General features: G+C 46.0%; 1 protein-coding gene across 1 annotated transcript in view; it reads right to left on the minus strand.

The window, feature by feature from the left end:
* LOC147701703 (uncharacterized) overlaps window positions 1–18,364 on the minus strand; it is a 241,016-nt gene that overhangs the window by 122,769 nt on the left and 99,883 nt on the right. The window contains exon 2 of the mRNA XM_086930336.1: window positions 5,637–5,733. Coding sequence (XP_086786462.1) covers window positions 5,637–5,720 — 84 coding nt within the window. The 5' untranslated portion in view covers window positions 5,721–5,733. The remainder of the gene's footprint in view (window positions 1–5,636; window positions 5,734–18,364) is intronic.

Consider the following 18,364-nt stretch of genomic DNA (forward strand, 5'->3'; position numbering starts at 1 on the left):
AAGCAACCTTGTGATACGCCGCACCCTAAGACTAAAAGTCCTCTGAGCAGAGCAGAGTTGTGCCCTGCGGCATATTTTGTTTTTCAGGCCTGTTATTTGATTTTTTCCAAAAGCCAAACCAAAATCTTCTAGGCCACTTACAGGTGTCCAAAATTTTTGTTATGCTCCATGTGCACCGCAGAAGCCCTACTGAAACAGGAATCACTGATAAAAGCATGCCGCGTTAGAGATGGGGGGAATGCTGTCCCCCCACTAGGCTATGTGGTGGCTCAAAAGTGAGGGATGCTGATGCTGAATTTGAGGTTCAGGGGGCTCGTGTATCCTTCAGTCGAATTTCAAAATGTGTGGGTGATACCATGTAAAAGCTGTCGTGTATCCTTTGGTGTCCATATTCTGCGCTAGTGGGGAACGACACAGGGATTGCTGCACAAGAATGTAGGACATACTTCCTAGAGTTCTCACATACCTGAAAAACGACATGTAGATTTGACGCGGTGAGCTGGGAGGGAGGCTGGAACTCACATTCGCTTTCTAGGCCTTAGCACTAACTGGGCAGAAAGTCTACCCGAGCTACTCTGCTATCTGAACTGTGCATAAAAGACTTCCCCCTGCTTGGGATGATATACTCCCTAGTACTCATCCTCTGGCCAGCTGTGGCCTCCTCGTTTGTCCTATGTTTGGAACTTTCTAAAAACTGGAGGGACCCAGAGCCCTGACAATCCGACCCAGCCCAGATCACATTGTTTCCTGCCACCCACATTCAACGGAGGAGAGCCTACAATTGGTAAAAAATGGCACATGAGGACCAGCTCTGGTTCCAACCAGTTGTCCAATTTATCATAAATACTGAGGCTTCAGAGCCCATATTTTATATGCTTTTATGCCTCGCCTTCAGAAGCAGCGCCAGCTGACAGATGTTTGACTAGGAGTTTCAAGTTGCTACCACCACACCACCAAAACTGGGAGTAAATTAAAATACATAGAAGCGCAGAAGCTGGGCTTCTACCAAGAAGATGAGGCGATGGACTGTCTGAGGCGCAAAGAAGGTGAACCTGATGATGGAAACAAGGTCCAGCTAGCTGAATCTATATAGAAGAGGATTCAAATATCTATATGGAAGAGGACTCAAAGATCGATCAGAAGCGGACTCAAAGATCTATCAGAAGCGGACTCAAAGATCTATATGGAAGAAGAATCGAAGATCTATATGGAAAAGGACACAAAGATATGTACAGAAGCGGACTCAAAGATCTATATGGAAAAGGTCACAAGGATCTATATGTAAGAAGACTCAAAGATCTATATGGAAGAGGACTCAAAGATCTATATGGAAGAGGACTCAAGGACCTATACGGAAGGGGACTGAAAGCTCTATATGGAAGAGGACGCAAAGATCGATATGGAAGAGGATGCAAAGATCTACATGGAAGAGGACTCAACAATGTAGATGGAAGAAGACTTAAAGATCTATATGGAAGGAGACTCGAAAAGCTGAGCATTCCCTGGGCCAGGAGAGCCCACAGCCAGAGAAATTAGGTCATGATTTAAATCTGCATTAGGACATTATAAGGTGGAAGCCCGTTTGTCCAGTCATTGCTCATGATTTTGTGAGAACCTGTGCCCTTGAATATTTGTTATAGTGCTACTTCCGTTGCCTACGGATCCTATTGTGGATTCCTGACCCTTAAATCACCCCCTCTCCCGAACTTCCATCCTTCAGGACCACGAGGTTCAGCGCTGGGATACCCGTTGGGTGACTACGCGCTCTATAAAAACCTAAAATAAAAATAAATAAACAGTTCCCAACTGGTACTTTGACCTTTGAAACAAGTTTAAGTTGTATCGTGTTTCCCTAGACTGTGTTTGGTGGCCCTGTTTCTGACCTGTGGATCCTCAGTGGCCTCCTTTAGTGCATAGACACACTTTGGCAGTTGTTCAGTTTTTCATTCCAAACCAGAAATCTTTCTACTTTGAGTTTAGGTCCCACTTTTTGGAAGTAGGTTTTTTGGGGCTTCGAGGAGACTCAGCGGCCTGAGCACTAACAATGTGTGCTTCCCCCTCTTGAACCCAGATCTTTTCAGAACTGGTGCAAAGAGTAGATTAGTAGAGCATGTGATATACTATGCATTTCTGACTAACACCTACAGCAGTTAAAGAAGCATTGGTCGACTTAAGAACCCGAACCTAAAGATTTCTGATTCATGGTTTTCGTCAGAGAGAATAACACTTCCAAAGGGCTCCAATCTTATTTGATCATTACAGTATAAAAATGTTTAGGATCATGCCTGGGCCACAAAAGTTATATTATATTTTGTCTATTATTAAACTTCCATACTTTACCTATCTGTGAATAAAGAAATATTCTTAATAAAGGAAATTACTCTCTCGGGACAGTGATTGTAGCGATCGTGATTTTAAACCAGTCTGGCATTTTATTTGGTGTTCTGTAACTGCAGTTCCATTCTCTCAGCCTCACAAAGCTACCACAGTAGCACACACAGAAAATTATTCAAAGCAGCCCGAGAACTCCAGTCCAATGCAGTGGCATGCAGAAACAAGCATTGGCAAAGCCACACAGACCTTGCCTATGGCACCAGGGAGCCGTCATATTGGTTTTCAAAATGTTTTTCCCCCATATTGCCACTGTACATCTGGAATGCTTATTATTAATGCAAAGGGGAAAGCACTGCAAAAAGAGAAGGGGATGGGAAGTGACAGAGAGGAAAAGAAAGTAATCAACCATGTACTGCAATGCCACGTGCCGATGCAAGTAGTACAAAGGCACAACACATCCAGTCACAAGCTCGGTGAGTCCGAAATCCACCTGGAGTGGCACAAACACAAGAATAGGGAGAAAACCCACCAGATCACGGGCGGGAAAGGGAGACAATTGAAACATGAGCAAGGGGCTGGCCACCCCCATAAGTCTACATTAGGTCCTGCCAATGATGCAGGTAAAACCTAAAAACGATTCACACGGGAGCCCCATTCCAGTATGAATTCAACAATGTTTGCAGGGAGTCCCAGGGGGAGAAAAGCTGAAGTATGAAGCTTTGGATGCAAGCTGGTAAGGCACCTCACTGGGTTTTCCTTGATCCACGGAGATCTGTGTCTCACCTGCTGGCCACCTTTGAGAGTCCCAGGAAGGCTGAGTTAGCCAATCAACCTCCATAAGATTAGGATCAAGTTCAATACCAATATCACCTTTTATGAAGACGTCTAGAGACAATTCTCGTTGTGAAAAGGGCTATGAAAATGTTTAATATTGTACTTGTAATGCAAAGAAACATAACAAGAAGGACGTACTGTGCGCCACCACCAGCGGCCATTGCAGATTTATCGCCAACAGGTGCCTCAGCGGGACTCTCGTGGTGCTGCTGACTGTCAGCAGGGGCAAAACTGGCATGCTGAGGGCGAGGGGTCGCGACCCCAGTGGACTCTCTGCGGCACCTGGCCTCTCTGCTGTAAATGCTATTTCAAGAAGGTGCCGGCGGCGAGTGCCTTCTGTTGACTGTTTTCGCAGGGCAGGCGGACGGCATGCCCACAAACGCCCACACAGACCTCGAGTAGTAACAGCCCAGGTGTAAGTGGTTCACCCAGGCCGGATTTCTTGTTGCATTCTGGTATTTTTCTGTCGCCTTCCATTCTCCCTTTTAGAACTACAAATACCATTAAGCAAGCTGAAAAGCGGAATTTGTGAACTCATTTTTGACAGGAGGCAGTGAGAGATGTGCGCGCTCACATATGAAAAGCAAAGCAAGATGGAGGTATAAGGTGAAGCAAGTCCGTCGTCTATTTTAAATCTGGGGCAGGACTGTATATCTAATTAGGCAAGAAGAACTTGTGCATGTACCGGACTCATGGCCACGACATTTCAGAGCAGCCCTGGGTTACCTCAGGAAAGTCGAGGCTGTTAAAATTATCAATGTTTACGTTTTAATTTAACCAAATCTGAGAATGCTGCCGTATGCTCTTTTTGTCAGTTTCAGTGCGCTAGAATAAAAAGTCAGAGCATTTAATTCCAACGATGCCGCGTGTATTGTAGTATCCCTATCATGGACGTGTTTTTCTGGTGACTTTCAGTGTTTTGGGAGCTCTATATATAAATATTGAAGGCCTCACTGTCTTTCTTTGACTTCTGTGTTTACTCATTGAAGTTAGCCTTTTCAGAAGTTTTCACGTTTGCGGGCAAAGTAAGCAAGAAAGGCAAATAACTTAATTGGGTTTATCTAAAAAAGCAATGGTTAACAGGATAGTGAAAGCTCCACACGGGTTGATGCTGTTTAGAAAACTGAACCCCCTCTGCAGACAACAATGTGTTTCCAACAGTGCTTAATCTGAGCCGGTGTTTGCAGGTGGGGGGGCACTCCCACTGATTTTTATAGACTGGGATTTATTTTTCTTCTTTCTTTGATTTACAGCAAGAATGAGAAAGGCCACAATTTACAGACAGAGAAAGAATGAATGAACAATTTCAAGAGTGAAATACTGGAAGTGTAGGTTGGTGGAAAAACAGACAAGAGGTGGGATCAATACTTGGCAGATAGCAACCAAGCCATTTGACAGTACTGGTGAGGGATTCCTAAGAAAAACTTTAGACCATGCACATATGTTTTGTAAATATTTCACAAAGGACACCCTAGTTTCCAATCAATAAAAAACACACTGGGATGTTAAACTCTCAGGAGGTGCTATTAACACACATAACTATACCATCTATCGATGCAGGGCCTATTTAGTGTCATTTTCCAATTCCTGACAAATAAACAGACCACTCAAAGCAGTTCTAAGTCTAGCTTGACAGCTTTGTCAGCCCGGACGTCAGGAACATTTTGGTAAATTGCCATGCTTGATGTTTATTAACATTTAAGCACCTCTTTCCCAGTGACAAAATGGAAAACCCATAGGAGTCCAGTGGAAGAAGTCAACTTGAACTAAAATCAGGCTTAAGTATACATTTAGAGTCCAGTTGCTCAAGGTGATGTATAGGTTTATGAGGGGTAATGCCCTGGTCAGTCCATCTCATCCAGGATCCCTGAGAAGCCTACAAAATCATTTAGGTTGGCATCAAATCACAGACCCCGCCTTACAAAACCTTATGCTGTTGAGGGTACTCAAGTGAGGTCAACAGAGCTATGTCGCGCTTGTCCTCATCCTACGCAGTGTCCTTTAATTGTGGTGGTTTGTTGAAAGCAAATAAATTACCTGTTCACTTCACTCTTAGCGGGATCCACCACGCCACTTCTTACTATCTTGCTTTTCTTTCCTTTCTACCTTCCACCATTGATAACTTAATTAAAGAATCCTGAAGCTGCACATGAGCACATTTTAAAACAGGAAATAAGTTACCAAATTGCTATAGCATCATTTGTGTGTTGAAATCTTCACCGGTTTTCAATGGAGGGGTAACGCTCACATCTGCTGCTTTATGATCAACCTCATTAAATGGGGAAACAAAATTAGCTAACAACCAAGGGATCAGGAGAGATCCCGACAAAGCACGGATGCTGAATGCAGGTAAGTGACGCTCTTCACCCCCGCAGGCCTTTCAATAGCGAGTCGCATTTCCAAGGCACATGCACATTTTATCTACAAGTTCCACAAGCCCTGCTGTCTGATAAAAGCTTCTCACTGACCTTCGAGCCCAGGTTGACAGAGGAGATGGTGGCCACGCTGCTGGCCACACTCAGACCGCTTCTTGGCCGCTCCAGCTCCGACATCTTGGCTGTTGGTCTGTAGAAGGAAGAAGAAGAATCGGTGAGTGAAGAGATGAGTAGCAGGGGTGACGTAATACATCGTGGAGAAAAAGCGAGTTGGACTGCTGAGGTCCATGATAGCAAGCATAAAACAGGTACAGAATGGCTACAGAACACTTCGGTTTGTGAGTTTGCAAAACTAAAGTCACTTTTTTCCAGAGTAGGACAGGTCTCCATTATTAATAGTCCCACCACACAGAAGGACATAAGCCTTGTTTGTGTTTTTGGACCAGTATTATGTAGATTGGTATAGACCACTTGTAGATCTGCCCTAAGAGGTGGAACTTGGTATGGGTGGAGATGGAATGTGGCTTCTCTTGTATTTCTGCACTACCACTCAAGGCTAATGACAGCCCTGACTGCAGTTCCCCACTGCCACTCAAGGAGGCTAATGGCAGCCCTGACTGCAGTTCTCCACTGCCACTCAAGGCTAATGACAGCCATAACTGCAGTTCCCCACTGCCACTCAAGGCTAATCACAGCCATAACTGCAGTTCTCCACTGCCACTCAAGGCTAATGGCAGCCCTGACTGCCGTTCTCCACTGCCACTCAAGGAGGTTACTGGCAGCCCTGACTGCAGTTCCACACGGTCACTCAAGGCTAATGAAAGCCATAACTGCAGGTCTCCACTGCCACTCAAGGCTAATGACAGCCATAAATGCAGTTATCCACTGTGACTCAAAGCTAATGACAGCCATAACTGCCATTCTCCACTGCCGCTAATGGCAGCCCTGACTGCAGTTCCCCACTGCCACTCAAGGCTAATAACAGCCATAACTGAAGTTCTCCACTGCCACTCAAGGCTAATGACAGCCATAACTGCCATTCTCCACTGCCGCTAATGGCAGCCCTGACTGCAGTTCCCCACTGCCACACAAGGCTAATAACAGCCATAACTGAAGTTCTCCACTGCCACTCAAGGCTGATGACAGCCATGACTATAGTTCTGCACTGCCCCTCAAGGCTAATGGCAGCCTTGACTTCAGTTCTCCACTGCCACTCAAGGCTAATGACAGCCATGACTATAGTACTGCACTGCCCCTCAAGGCTAATGGCAGCCTTGACTTCAGTTCTCCACTGCCACTCAAGGCTAATAACAGCCATAACTGCAGTTCTCCACTGTCACTCAAGGCTTATGGCAGTCATAACTGCCATTCTGCACTGCCGCTAATGGCAGCCCTGACTGCAGTTCTACACTGCCACTCAAGGCTAATGACAGCTCTGACTGCAGTTCTCCACTGCCACTCAAGGCTAATGACAGACATAAATGCAGTTATCCACTGCCACTCAAGGCTAATGACAGCCATAACTGCAGTTCTCCACTGCCCCTCAAGGCTAATGGCAGCCCTGACTGCAGTTCTCCACTGCCACTCAAGGCTAATGGCAGCCATAACTACCATTCTACACTGCCCCTCAAGCCTAATGACAGCCATATTGCCATTCTCCACTGCCACTCAAGGCTAATGACAGCCATTACTGCAGTTCTGCACTGCCCCTCAACGCTAATGACAGCCATAACTGCAGTTCTCCACTGCCACTCAAGGCTAATGACAGCCATTACTGCAGTTCTGTACTGCCCCTCAATGCTAATGACAGCCATACCTTCAGTTCTCCACTGCCCCTCAAGGCTAATGGCAGCCCTGACTACAGTTCTCCACTGCCACTCAAGGCTAATGACAGCCATAACTACCATTCTCCACTGCCACTCAAGGCTAATGACAGCCATTACTGCAGTTCTGTACTGCCCCTCAACGCTAATGACAGCCATAACTGCAGTTCTCCACTGCCACTCAAGGCTAATGACAGCCATAACTACCATTCTCCACTGCCACTCAAGGCTAATGACAGCCATTACTGCAGTTCTGTACTGCCCCTCAACGCTAATGACAGCCATAACTGCAGTTCTCCACTGCCACTCAAGGCTAATGACTGCCATGACTGTAGTTCTGCACTGCAACTCAAGGCTAATGACAGCCATAACTGCGGTTCTCCACCGGCACTCAAGGCTAATGACAGCCATAAATGCCATTCTCCACTGCCACTCCAGGCTAATGACGGCCCTGGCTGCAGTTCTCTACTGCCACTCAAGGCTAATGACGGCCCTGGCTGCAGTTCTCCACTGCCACTCCAGGCTAATGACGGCCCTGGCTGCAGTTCTCCACTGCCACTCAAGGCTAATGACGGCCCTGGCTGCAGTTCTCCACTGCCACTCAAGGTTAATGACGGCCCTGGCTGCAGTTCTCCACTGCCACTCAAGGCTAATGACAGCCATGACTGTAGCCCTGCACTGCCACCCAAGGCTAATCACAGCCATAACTGCAGTTCTCCACTGCCACTCAAGGCTAATGGCAGCCCTGACGGGCTGTAGAACTACCTTTTCCTGCAGCCTGAAATCCCACCCATCATGGACAGGCCATCCAGCTGCTGGGAATCCCTGCCATGGTAGCACCCCCCCCCCCCCGACCCAGAGTTGACAAAGTTTAAACTTCGCAGAGTCTTAGTTCAAACTTAGAAAAAAACAAGTCCTACAACGGGGTTTATTTAAACAACTGAAATAAAAAGTTTGCTATATAGTTAACCCTGGTAGGCCCTTGCTTCTGGTTCACACTGATGTTAGTATGTAATTAAAATAGGACACATGCAAATTAATCACTCAGGTTTGGTTTAATGAATGCTTTGCTGCATTCATAAATATTATATCACTTCCTTTTGTAATACAGGAATAAGGAACAGGGCTATCCTATTTGGAATTTGAAGCTTTGTAAAAGCCTGAACACTCGTCGGACCCTGGTCTGACGAGTTCCCCTAATCGAGGAAGAGAACCGATTGGCGTCACTACTGACCCCTCGGCACTGCACCTATGATCGCGGCTGGCCTTTCCTCTTGTTTCCATGATCTCCAGCCCGCCTCCCCCTGACACGCTGGCAGCTACCAACTACCTGCATCTCCCGCAGATCCAACCATTCTGGTCTTAGGACTTGGGATGTTTGTACGCACCCCACCATTTTGGTTTACTTTGTTTATTTTCTGTGCCCAGCACCCAGATCCGCCATCTTGGCATCCTTTGTCTGTTCCTCCTTTCCTACGGATCCCTTCTGGGTTACCTTAAACGCTGTCTCCTCAGTTGTACTGCCCCACCACAACGGATTGACCCTCTCCTAGGTCTTCTACTCCCCTCTCACCTTCTATGGTCTCAGTTTACTGGTTGTTGAGACCAATGGCCCCAAATCCCTACACCCCTCTCTCTTTCATCCCTCTCACCTATTTCTTGGGATAAAATGACTATTGATCCTCTGCCGGTCATGTTTCTGTCCTGATCTGCTCCCCTTTCCCCCATTTCTTATCCTTCCCCTTCCCTCTTTACCCCTCATGCTGCCACCTCTTCGCCTCGCGCATTTCCCTCTATGCTCCGTAGGACTGTTTTTATGTTTAGTTTCGCCTTTTTTTTGTTTTTGAATCAGATGTAATGTAGTAACACTGTACTGTTCCAGCACCCCTGGTGACCGTCCCTGTACTGACCTTAATATGTGATACTGCCAGTAACGGCCTGACCTTAAAATGGCGGCCAAACTCTCCTCCAGGGCCACTTCTTCCCTTTCCCTCCGCAATCACTTGTTCCCAATGTTCCTGCGATCTCCATATTATGCCGACGCTCTCTTCACCCTTTAACTCACTTTTTACAGCTAGCCCTCCCTTTTATGACCATTAGGGTAACTGATTTTGATTAGCTACGTTCTCTTTGCCGACTACTCAATTTATTTTCTTGGCTTTCTCCTACTACCTTCAATGTTAGTTGCTCTTGGACAGTAGACGTCTGTACCAGCGTACCTACTCTCTTACCCCATTCTGCTATATAGGTCCTCCCCTACCACTCAACTGTCCCTTAACGGCCTCCTTGATTATGCCCCTTGCCAAAGCACTCCCTATCCCCTTGTTGGGGAGGGATCCAGCATTTTTGCCCCGGAGTCTCAGATTCCCCCCCTGAGAGACTCCACTGTGTTAAGGGGTTCACAAATAGCGGAAAAGGGCCTTAAATGGCCTCCTTTAATGTGCCCCTTGCCAAAGTACTCCTTCTCCCCTTTTTGGGGAGGGATCCAGCATGTATGCCCTGGAGTCTTAAATACTCATCTGAGAGAGTCCACAGTGTTAAGGGTTTCACACATAGCGGAGGTTCGGGAATGTTCCCATTATCGCTGGGAGCTGAGCTCCGTACACCGTTAAAGGCGCTCTCTTTGAAACCGTTTTGATGATCTCCCCTAGGCTGATACTTGAACCCTCTGATGTACTTCGGCGACCGAACAACCTTTGGCCGATGACCGATGGAGTTGCCCTACGCAGCTATTGAGGAGTTTGGCTCTGGTTCCCCCCTTGCCGTCACCTGCCCATCCGATCGTCAGCCACGGTTTCTTTTCTCATTGCCCTGTTGTGTTCCCTTCTCCCCCTCACCTCTTTCCTCCCTCACTATTCATCTTCATCTTCTACTCCTTCTCTCTCTCCCCTGCCTGCTTTTTCTTCCCCATACCTGAACCATGCCTTTGTAACTCATGTATCCTAGTAACTATGTACCTGAAACTGTTGTAACTGTATAACTATGTTTTGAAGCATTTGTACATCCTCATGTAAAGCGCACTGATACCTCTGGGTCTAGCCAGCGCTATATAAAACTTTTTTTTCAACAGAGAAATACAAGAGTCATACTTTAGGGATAGAGGTTAGCTACTGCTAAGCAGTAATTGGCATCTCTTGTTTTTATTAACTATGGTTCTAAAATAAAGGTCTGTTTTAACAGGAACTATTGTAAAGGAAGGCATTTGCTCCTAGACATTTGTGCATGTTCAGCACAGCACTGCCTCACAGTAACAAGGCACCATTTCAATGTAGGCCATTGCCTTACCTTCTTTGTGTCCCATTACAAAGATTTACTGTACAAGACTCATTCACGGGTAACTGTAAACATAGGGCAACGAATATACCTGAACATGTGTACATTAAGTTTGGGTTTATCATCTACTTCATAAGCAGAAAACAAAAAGTCAGTCACCAACATCAACCACCTCTAGTACATTCACAGACTGCAGATTGCAGGGCATATAGGGGTACAATATCGTTCCATTTATTCAGATCACCTATGATTTTGGTTCTGGTCTCTCATTTACCCAATCAATGCATTTTAGGAATGTAAACTGGTTTGCTTCGTTCGACCCAAGACACTTAATACAGTGGCTAAGTGTAAAAGGCCTGGACTGTACTCATAGGGGTCCATTAGGATGTCGGGCGGATTTGCTCCGCCAGGGTGGCGGTGGCCACCGCCACCCTAGCGGAGCAAATGCGCCCGACATCCACAGCCCAATTCCCCCCCGCCATATTAGTATGGCGGGGGGGACCGCGGCTGTGCAAAACACCGCCCGCATGTTTTCCGCCCGGTCGCCTTGCGGCCGGGCCGGAAAACCAGTAACATGGTGGCCGTGTCTGTCAGACACCGCCCGCCATATTACTATGGGCATTTGTCAATGCCTTTCCGTGGCGGCAATGCCGCCACGGAAAGGCATGCGGAGACTCCCTGCGGGGGCCCGTTGCGGGCCCCCTGGGAGTCCGGGGCTTGGGGGGTGCACATGGGGGGTACCTATGGTACCCCCCCGCATTTCAATGTGCAACATGGCAGGCACCGCGCGGTGCCTGTCATGTTGTGCTTTGAAATGCACAACGTGCATTTTTACCATTGCGGCGGGCGGAGATTTCAGCTCCGCCCGTCGCAATGGTAAATATACAGGATGCGCCCTCCTGTGTGGCGGGCGCATCCTAATGCCCAATTCGGGACCCCCGCCCTGTAGGCGGGTGGTCCACATCCCCATTAGGGTGGCGGGCAGGCAAAGCCCGCCCGCCATCCTAATGTGCCCCTTAGTGTTCTGCATATAAAAGTGATCCGGAAATTCGAAATATGCCCTATATAAGGCTAAAGAAATAAAACTAGTACGTTGCATTCCTACCTATGTATGTAGGATTGTGTATTATTATAATTTAGCTGGCAACAATTCTTGGAGTTGGTAATCGTTCAACTTCATGCACTTGTGAAGTTGTCACCTTTACGAAACTTCGATTGTGGACAAAAATGCCTACAAACTCCTTGTTTCCAGAAAACCCTACATTTAGGGATTTTTATAAGTTCACGAGGTTTGAAATTGTTTTATGATAACTTGCAAAGTTTGGGGAGAAAAACTTTCACAACTTCAAATACCCCTGATATTTATTCGAAAGAGGCCAAGACTAGAATAAGCATGCATGAGATTGCAGTGTTATTTTCTACTGGTAAGCATTCTAAAGAGCAGTAAGCATTTCAAAATCTAGTTGAAGTGTTTTTGCGAGGATAATCCAAAGATTGAATGGGCATTTACACTATCTTTCTCCACTTTGAATTGTATTTAATCTTTAAAGAGGTGAAAGATATAATGGGCGCGAAGGCTGCATCTACCTTTCTGGTACACAGCCATTGGTCCACCTGTCCGAGTCCCTGTCCACCTTTGAGTGCCTGGCTGTGTGCCGACTAGAAGTGTGTTGCGTGAGACTGTGCATGTGGGACAGGGGTCTCTCTGTCTTGGTCTTTTTGCATCAGAACTGCTTTGCATGATGCTCTTCGTGCATAGGCGGCTGTAGTTCTGAGGGCCTGTCTATGCAGTGTCCCCCTGTTTGCTGTTCATTTGCACATATGAATGCATGTGATCAACATAATCAGCTATTTACTTTGGAATGTTAGCTTTGTTTATTATTGTACTATATACTGTTGTGCGGATGATTCACAAACATTTCCTTGACCATTCCACACCAAGCACACACTATTGATGCGCACATGGACATGTTTCAGAAGCCCTGCCTCTTGCTTATTTGGGGCCCTGTCATTGGCACATTTGGGAACTGGCACATTCTAATGTTCGAATTTGTAATATTGTTTCACGAGTTCCAGCTCCTGACGCAGTACACTACACACACACACACCACGGACTCAACGCAGAGTGCAGCACTCCGTGCAGGGCTGAGTGGACCAGGGACAGGGGAGTCCTTGGGGGCGAGGGCAGTGCCCCTGTGCTGTCCTGCCAGCCATGCCTCCTGGACAATAGAGGCGGGCTAGTGAAGAAGGAGACTTGTAATCACAACACAATGCTGGCTCGTCCACAAAGCAGGGTGAGGTAGTGTTACTGCCACGGGGCGGGGGCGGGGGGAGGGGCATTGGCCGCGCCCTACAAGGGCGCCGGCTCCCACGCCACCAGCTCCTCTGAGGCGCAGCTTGTTTCTCGTCTGCCCATGGGGTGAAGGTCAGGGCGTCCGATCCCTGCGCGCGGAGCACGTCAAGGGCACTGCCAGCACGCGCTGTCTATCCAATGCGACCGAAGAGAGAGCCCGCTTTAGTGATGTAAAGGGACCGTCCAGAACACCAAGCTTATCTCTTGCTAACCTTGGGGCATTCATTATCTTTAAGATTCAGCACCAGCTCTGGATTCCTGGTAGTGAGAAAAATAAGCCCTACGTGAAAGTAAGAGAGGGACGGAGGTAGGGAGAAAAACATACAGAGTGGTGTGCTAGAGATATTGGGAGAAACAGAGAAAGGAGAAAAGAAGGGAAAAAAAAAGAGCCAAAGAGAATGTGTGCGAGAAGGAGAGAGTAGGGCAGAGGAGGGGAGACAGAAGTAAGGGGACAGAGAGAAAGGGCAAACCTATGAGGCTCTGGAAGAGAGATGCAGGGAAAGTTACAGAGCATGTAAGAGGATGGCTAAATTACAGTGAAAACGACTGTTAATAGTATGTGCAATGGGGGCTACCTCATACATGTCGTAAAGTCCAGAACTTTTCAAAACATTGACTTTCCGCTGTTTTCTGGCTAATTAGATCAATGGAAGCAATACAAGCTATATAAAACTTTATAAATAAATAAATACAAAACCCAGAATGCATTAGACTATTACAGAACATTCCAGGATATGAAGAGTGCTCCTAATGACCGGGAGGGAAGTGGCCACCCTGTATGTGCTCTTATCACCCAATTGAATGGTACTCAGATTTCTCAGATCAGAATACCGGTAGGTTTAGTTGGCCTTGCCAAGAATTAAACTCGTGACCTTCAGATTGCAGCAGATAACATCAGGGAGAGATTAATTTACACAGCCATTTTGGCATCACTAACAGTATATTCAAAGTACTTCTTCTAGCATTAGGACTACTTGCTTTCAATGTTTATACTATATTGCAGTATATATATATATATATATATATATATATATATATATTATATATATATATATATATATATATATATCCGAATTGGTCCCACTCCGCGAAGAACAGGAGAAAGGCCACTCAGGGGGTAACTTTGGAAGAAATGTATTCAGTTGCAGCTGCGCATAATGCATTTCGGCTCCATTGCCTTCGTCAGATGCTGCTGCCTGCGCAAAGAGTGACTCCACCCTCACCTTTCAATAGTTCAGGAACACTGCCGTAGGCGGAAATCCGCTGACCCAAGGTCACATGGTGTAACTCGGCTGCTGTTCTCTCACAACTACAGCTCCCAGAGTGCTGTTCAACTGGGTAAGTGTTGTAGGCAGTTCATATAATCAAACAATCCTCATATTGATTTGGAGGCTTTGAATTCCGGAAAGGTGCAGAGTGTAATGAGGAGTTTTTGCGTCAGATGAAGGGTCATCTTCCTCCGGTCCCCTTCGACGTTGCAACCTCGGGTGTGTGTGCGCCTGCTGAAACTCGAGGCAGTGACATAGTGAGTCCGTCTCCTTGCTGGTTGCAAGCTGCTTCACGCAGTCATTTCAGATATCTGGCGTGCACCTCGGGGTGAGCTGGAAATAATTCAATCCCTTGAACACGTGTGGCGCTGCAAGCAGCGAAAGTCAGTAAAATTTCCAGCCTCTTGTAGCAACGGGACCTCTCACGAGCCTCTGACTGGCCCGTACAATATCCGAATTGGTCCCACTCCGCGAAGAACAGGAGAAAGGCCACTCAGGGGGTAACTTTGGAAGAAATTTATTCAGTTGCAGCTGCGCATAATGCATTTCGGCTCCATTGCCTTCGTCAGATGCTGCTGCCTGCGCAAAGAGTGACTCCACCCTCACCTTTCAATAGTTCAGGAACACTGCCGTAGGCGGAAATCCGCTGACCCAAGGTCACATGGTGTAACTCGGCTGCTGTTCTCTCACAACTACAGCTCCCAGAGTGCTGTTCAACTGGGTAAGTGTTGTAGGCAGTTCATATAATCAAACAATCCTCATATTGATTTGGAGGCTTTGAATTCCGGAAAGGTGCAGAGTGTAATGAGGAGTTTTTGCGTCAGATGAAGGGTCATCTTCCTCCGGTCCCCTTCGACGTTGCAACCTTGAACACCAAGCTTATCTCTTGCTAACCTTGGGGCATTCATTATCTTTAAGATTCAGCACCAGCTCTGGATTCCTGGTAGTGAGAAAAATAAGCCCTACGTGAAAGTAAGAGAGGGACGGAGGTAGGGAGAAAAACATACAGAGTGGTGTGCTAGAGATATTGGGAGAAACAGAGAAAGGAGAAAAGAAGGGGAAAAAAAAGAGCCAAAGAGAATGTGTGCGAGAAGGAGAGAGTAGGGCAGAGGAGGGGAGACAGAAGTAAGGGGACAGAGAGAAAGGGCAAACCTATGAGGCTCTGGAAGAGAGATGCAGGGAAAGTTACAGAGCATGTAAGAGGATGGCTAAATTACAGTGAAAACGACTGTTAATAGTATGTGCAATGGGGGCTACCTCATACATGTCGTAAAGTCCAGAACTTTTCAAAACATTGACTTTCCGCTGTTTTCTGGCTAATTAGATCAATGGAAGCAATACAAGCTATATAAAACTTTATAAATAAATAAATACAAAACCCAGAATGCATTAGACTATTACAGAACATTCCAGGATATGAAGAGTGCTCCTAATGACCGGGAGGGAAGTGGCCACCCTGTATGTGCTCTTATCACCCAATTGAATGGTACTCAGATTTCTCAGATCAGAATACCGGTAGGTTTAGTTGGCCTTGCCAAGAATTAAACTCGTGACCTTCAGATTGCAGCAGATAACATCAGGGAGAGATTAATTTACACAGCCATTTTGGCATCACTAACAGTATATTCAAAGTACTTCTTCTAGCATTAGGACTACTTGCTTTCAATGTTTATACTATATTGCAGTATATATATATATATATATAATATATATATATATATATATATATATATATATATATATATATATATATATATATATATATATAATAACCTACTGGCGGTCGCCAGTAGGTAGTTATAGTTAGGATTATTTTCAATAGGGAAATCGCAACATTCTATTGGGAATAACTTTGGTGCCGGTTGAGGAATCTGCCTGAAAATTTCCTCAAATTTGCCTCGCGGCGCTCCGGTCCTTGCCTAAAAGTGTGGGGGGGATTCGTCAAGCGGGGGCCGAGAAAAAAGGGGGGTCCCAAAACGTGTTTTCCCCATGTTAATTTCCATAGGGCGGTCGACCTCACTTTTAGCCCGAACGGCTGAATGGATTTCCACGAAACTTGGCAAAATTGTAGGGACTGGTAGCCCGATGTGCCTTTGCTATGTCTCAAGATATGTGCTCCAGTGGATTTTGAGTAATTTAGGTTCAAAAAAATATATATATCTATAAGCGCGCCCCGGTACGCGAACCAGCGCGCTACGCGAGTTCGCGCGCGGAAAGCTGATTAGCTCTCGGGTGTCTGTAAACATTCCAAACAGTCCGGAGCGGCCGCCATCTTGTGTCTCGGTAGGATCGAGACACAAGAGGTGGCAAAAACAAAGAGGGGAATGACCAAAAGGGGGCAGGATAGACCCCCCCCTGATCCCCTAGGTTTGATGTGGGGGCCATAAAAAGGCCGATTTTTCGATTTGCGCGGGGGGAGCGCCCGGTACGCGCACCGGGGAGCGAACCGGGGAGCTTACCATGGGGGAAAAAGAATGACAGAGTTTTTTAAAAATGTAGCCTTTTTTATAAATTGGAGGTAGTTCTGAAAAGAACAGTTTTTTTCTTCTTTTTGTTGTTTTATATTTTGTTAAATTTTTGTAACATTTTGTACTTTTTTTTGGCTTTTATGAACTATTTTATATTTTTTTTGTTTTTTTTCTGGGGAGAAACAAAAAATAAGGAATTGAAAACGGCTCAACTGGAGCAAAAAAAAAACAGGAACAAAGTATGGATTTTTTGCGCATTTGTGGTTGTCACCAGCACGGTTGATGAGCTTTATGCTTTGCTCACCATAGGTGATGGTTTTCCCACAAAAAATACAAGTGATCTTGTATTTCCCAAACTGGGGTTGAATATTTGGGACCATCTCTCTTGTCTCTGGTCCCGATGGAGTGGGTTGCTTTCTTTTTGAGGTGCTGGGCGAAGATTGGGGAGGGTTACTGGCCAGTTCTCTCACCTCTGCCGCAGCATAGTTGTTGGGATGCTTGCGCTGCATGTGGCGAATCATGGTGTTATTGCCAAATGAGTATTTTTTGTTAGGGTTCCCCCTTGAAAGTTCCATGTTACAGATTAGGCAAGTCACCTTTGGCGCATTCACCTTTTTTAGGCCACTTGGGATGGAAAAAAACTCCCATACAATGTGTGGCTTTGGCCTATATGGGGCTTTGTCTTCTGGCAGGAATATCCTCCTCCCCTCCTCTTCCTCCTCCTACTCTTCCTCTTCTTCATCTCCACCAGTGTGGTGTTGTGGTGGTCCTCTTGGTGGTGGTGGTGGTGGTGGCTGAGATGCTCCTGATGCTGCTACTACTGAAGTCATTTTTCAGTCCAAAAAAGTACAGAGAGGTCTTTCAACAGTTCTTCTTCACTCAAAGTACAAAGTGAGAATGAGGAAAAAAGGTGGGGGCTTTCATCATTAGGAAAAAAAACTGTTCTGAACCAATGAAAAGTATTAATTTCAGGTCACATGACCAGGGCTTTCATCATTTGGAAACCAAAACTGTCCTGCACCAATAAAAAATGTTATATTTAGGTCACATGACCCGACGCGCTTACACTACGCGCCCCAGGCGCCCCGGAGCGAGCCCAGGGGCGGCTACGCGATACGTCACGATGATGTTTTCGCTCACGGAAAAAGCGCTAACGGGACGCTCACCGGTACGCGCCCTGGGGCGCGCCGCAAGACTGCGCTTTCCAGTGCGCTCACCGGGACGCGCACCGGAAGCACTCCAGGGCAAAAAAAAAAAAACATTAACAATATACATAAAAAAATTGTATTACATAAATATACATTATAGGGTTCATTATAAAAAGTATTACATTTCATAGATATAGAAATTTGCTATTAAAAAACCTATGAAATTCACTGAAAAAACCAAAGGTTTCACACCAGTTATAGTTAGGAATTAGCATTTAAAAAACCTTTGAAATTCACTGAAAAAACCATAGGTTTCACACCAGTTATAGTTAGGAATTAGCATTTAAAAAACCTATTAATTTCACTGAAAAAAACATAGGTTTCACACCAGTTATAGTTAGCTGGAAATTTTACTGACATAAAACCATTGAAATTCCCACGTTATAGTTAGTTGGACTCACTATAACTTGCGCGCCTGCAATGCACTG

The sequence above is a fragment of the Lissotriton vulgaris genome, chromosome 7, assembly GCF_964263255.1.
Source record: "Lissotriton vulgaris chromosome 7, aLisVul1.2, whole genome shotgun sequence".
NCBI classification, from domain to species: Eukaryota; Metazoa; Chordata; class Amphibia; order Caudata; family Salamandridae; genus Lissotriton; species Lissotriton vulgaris.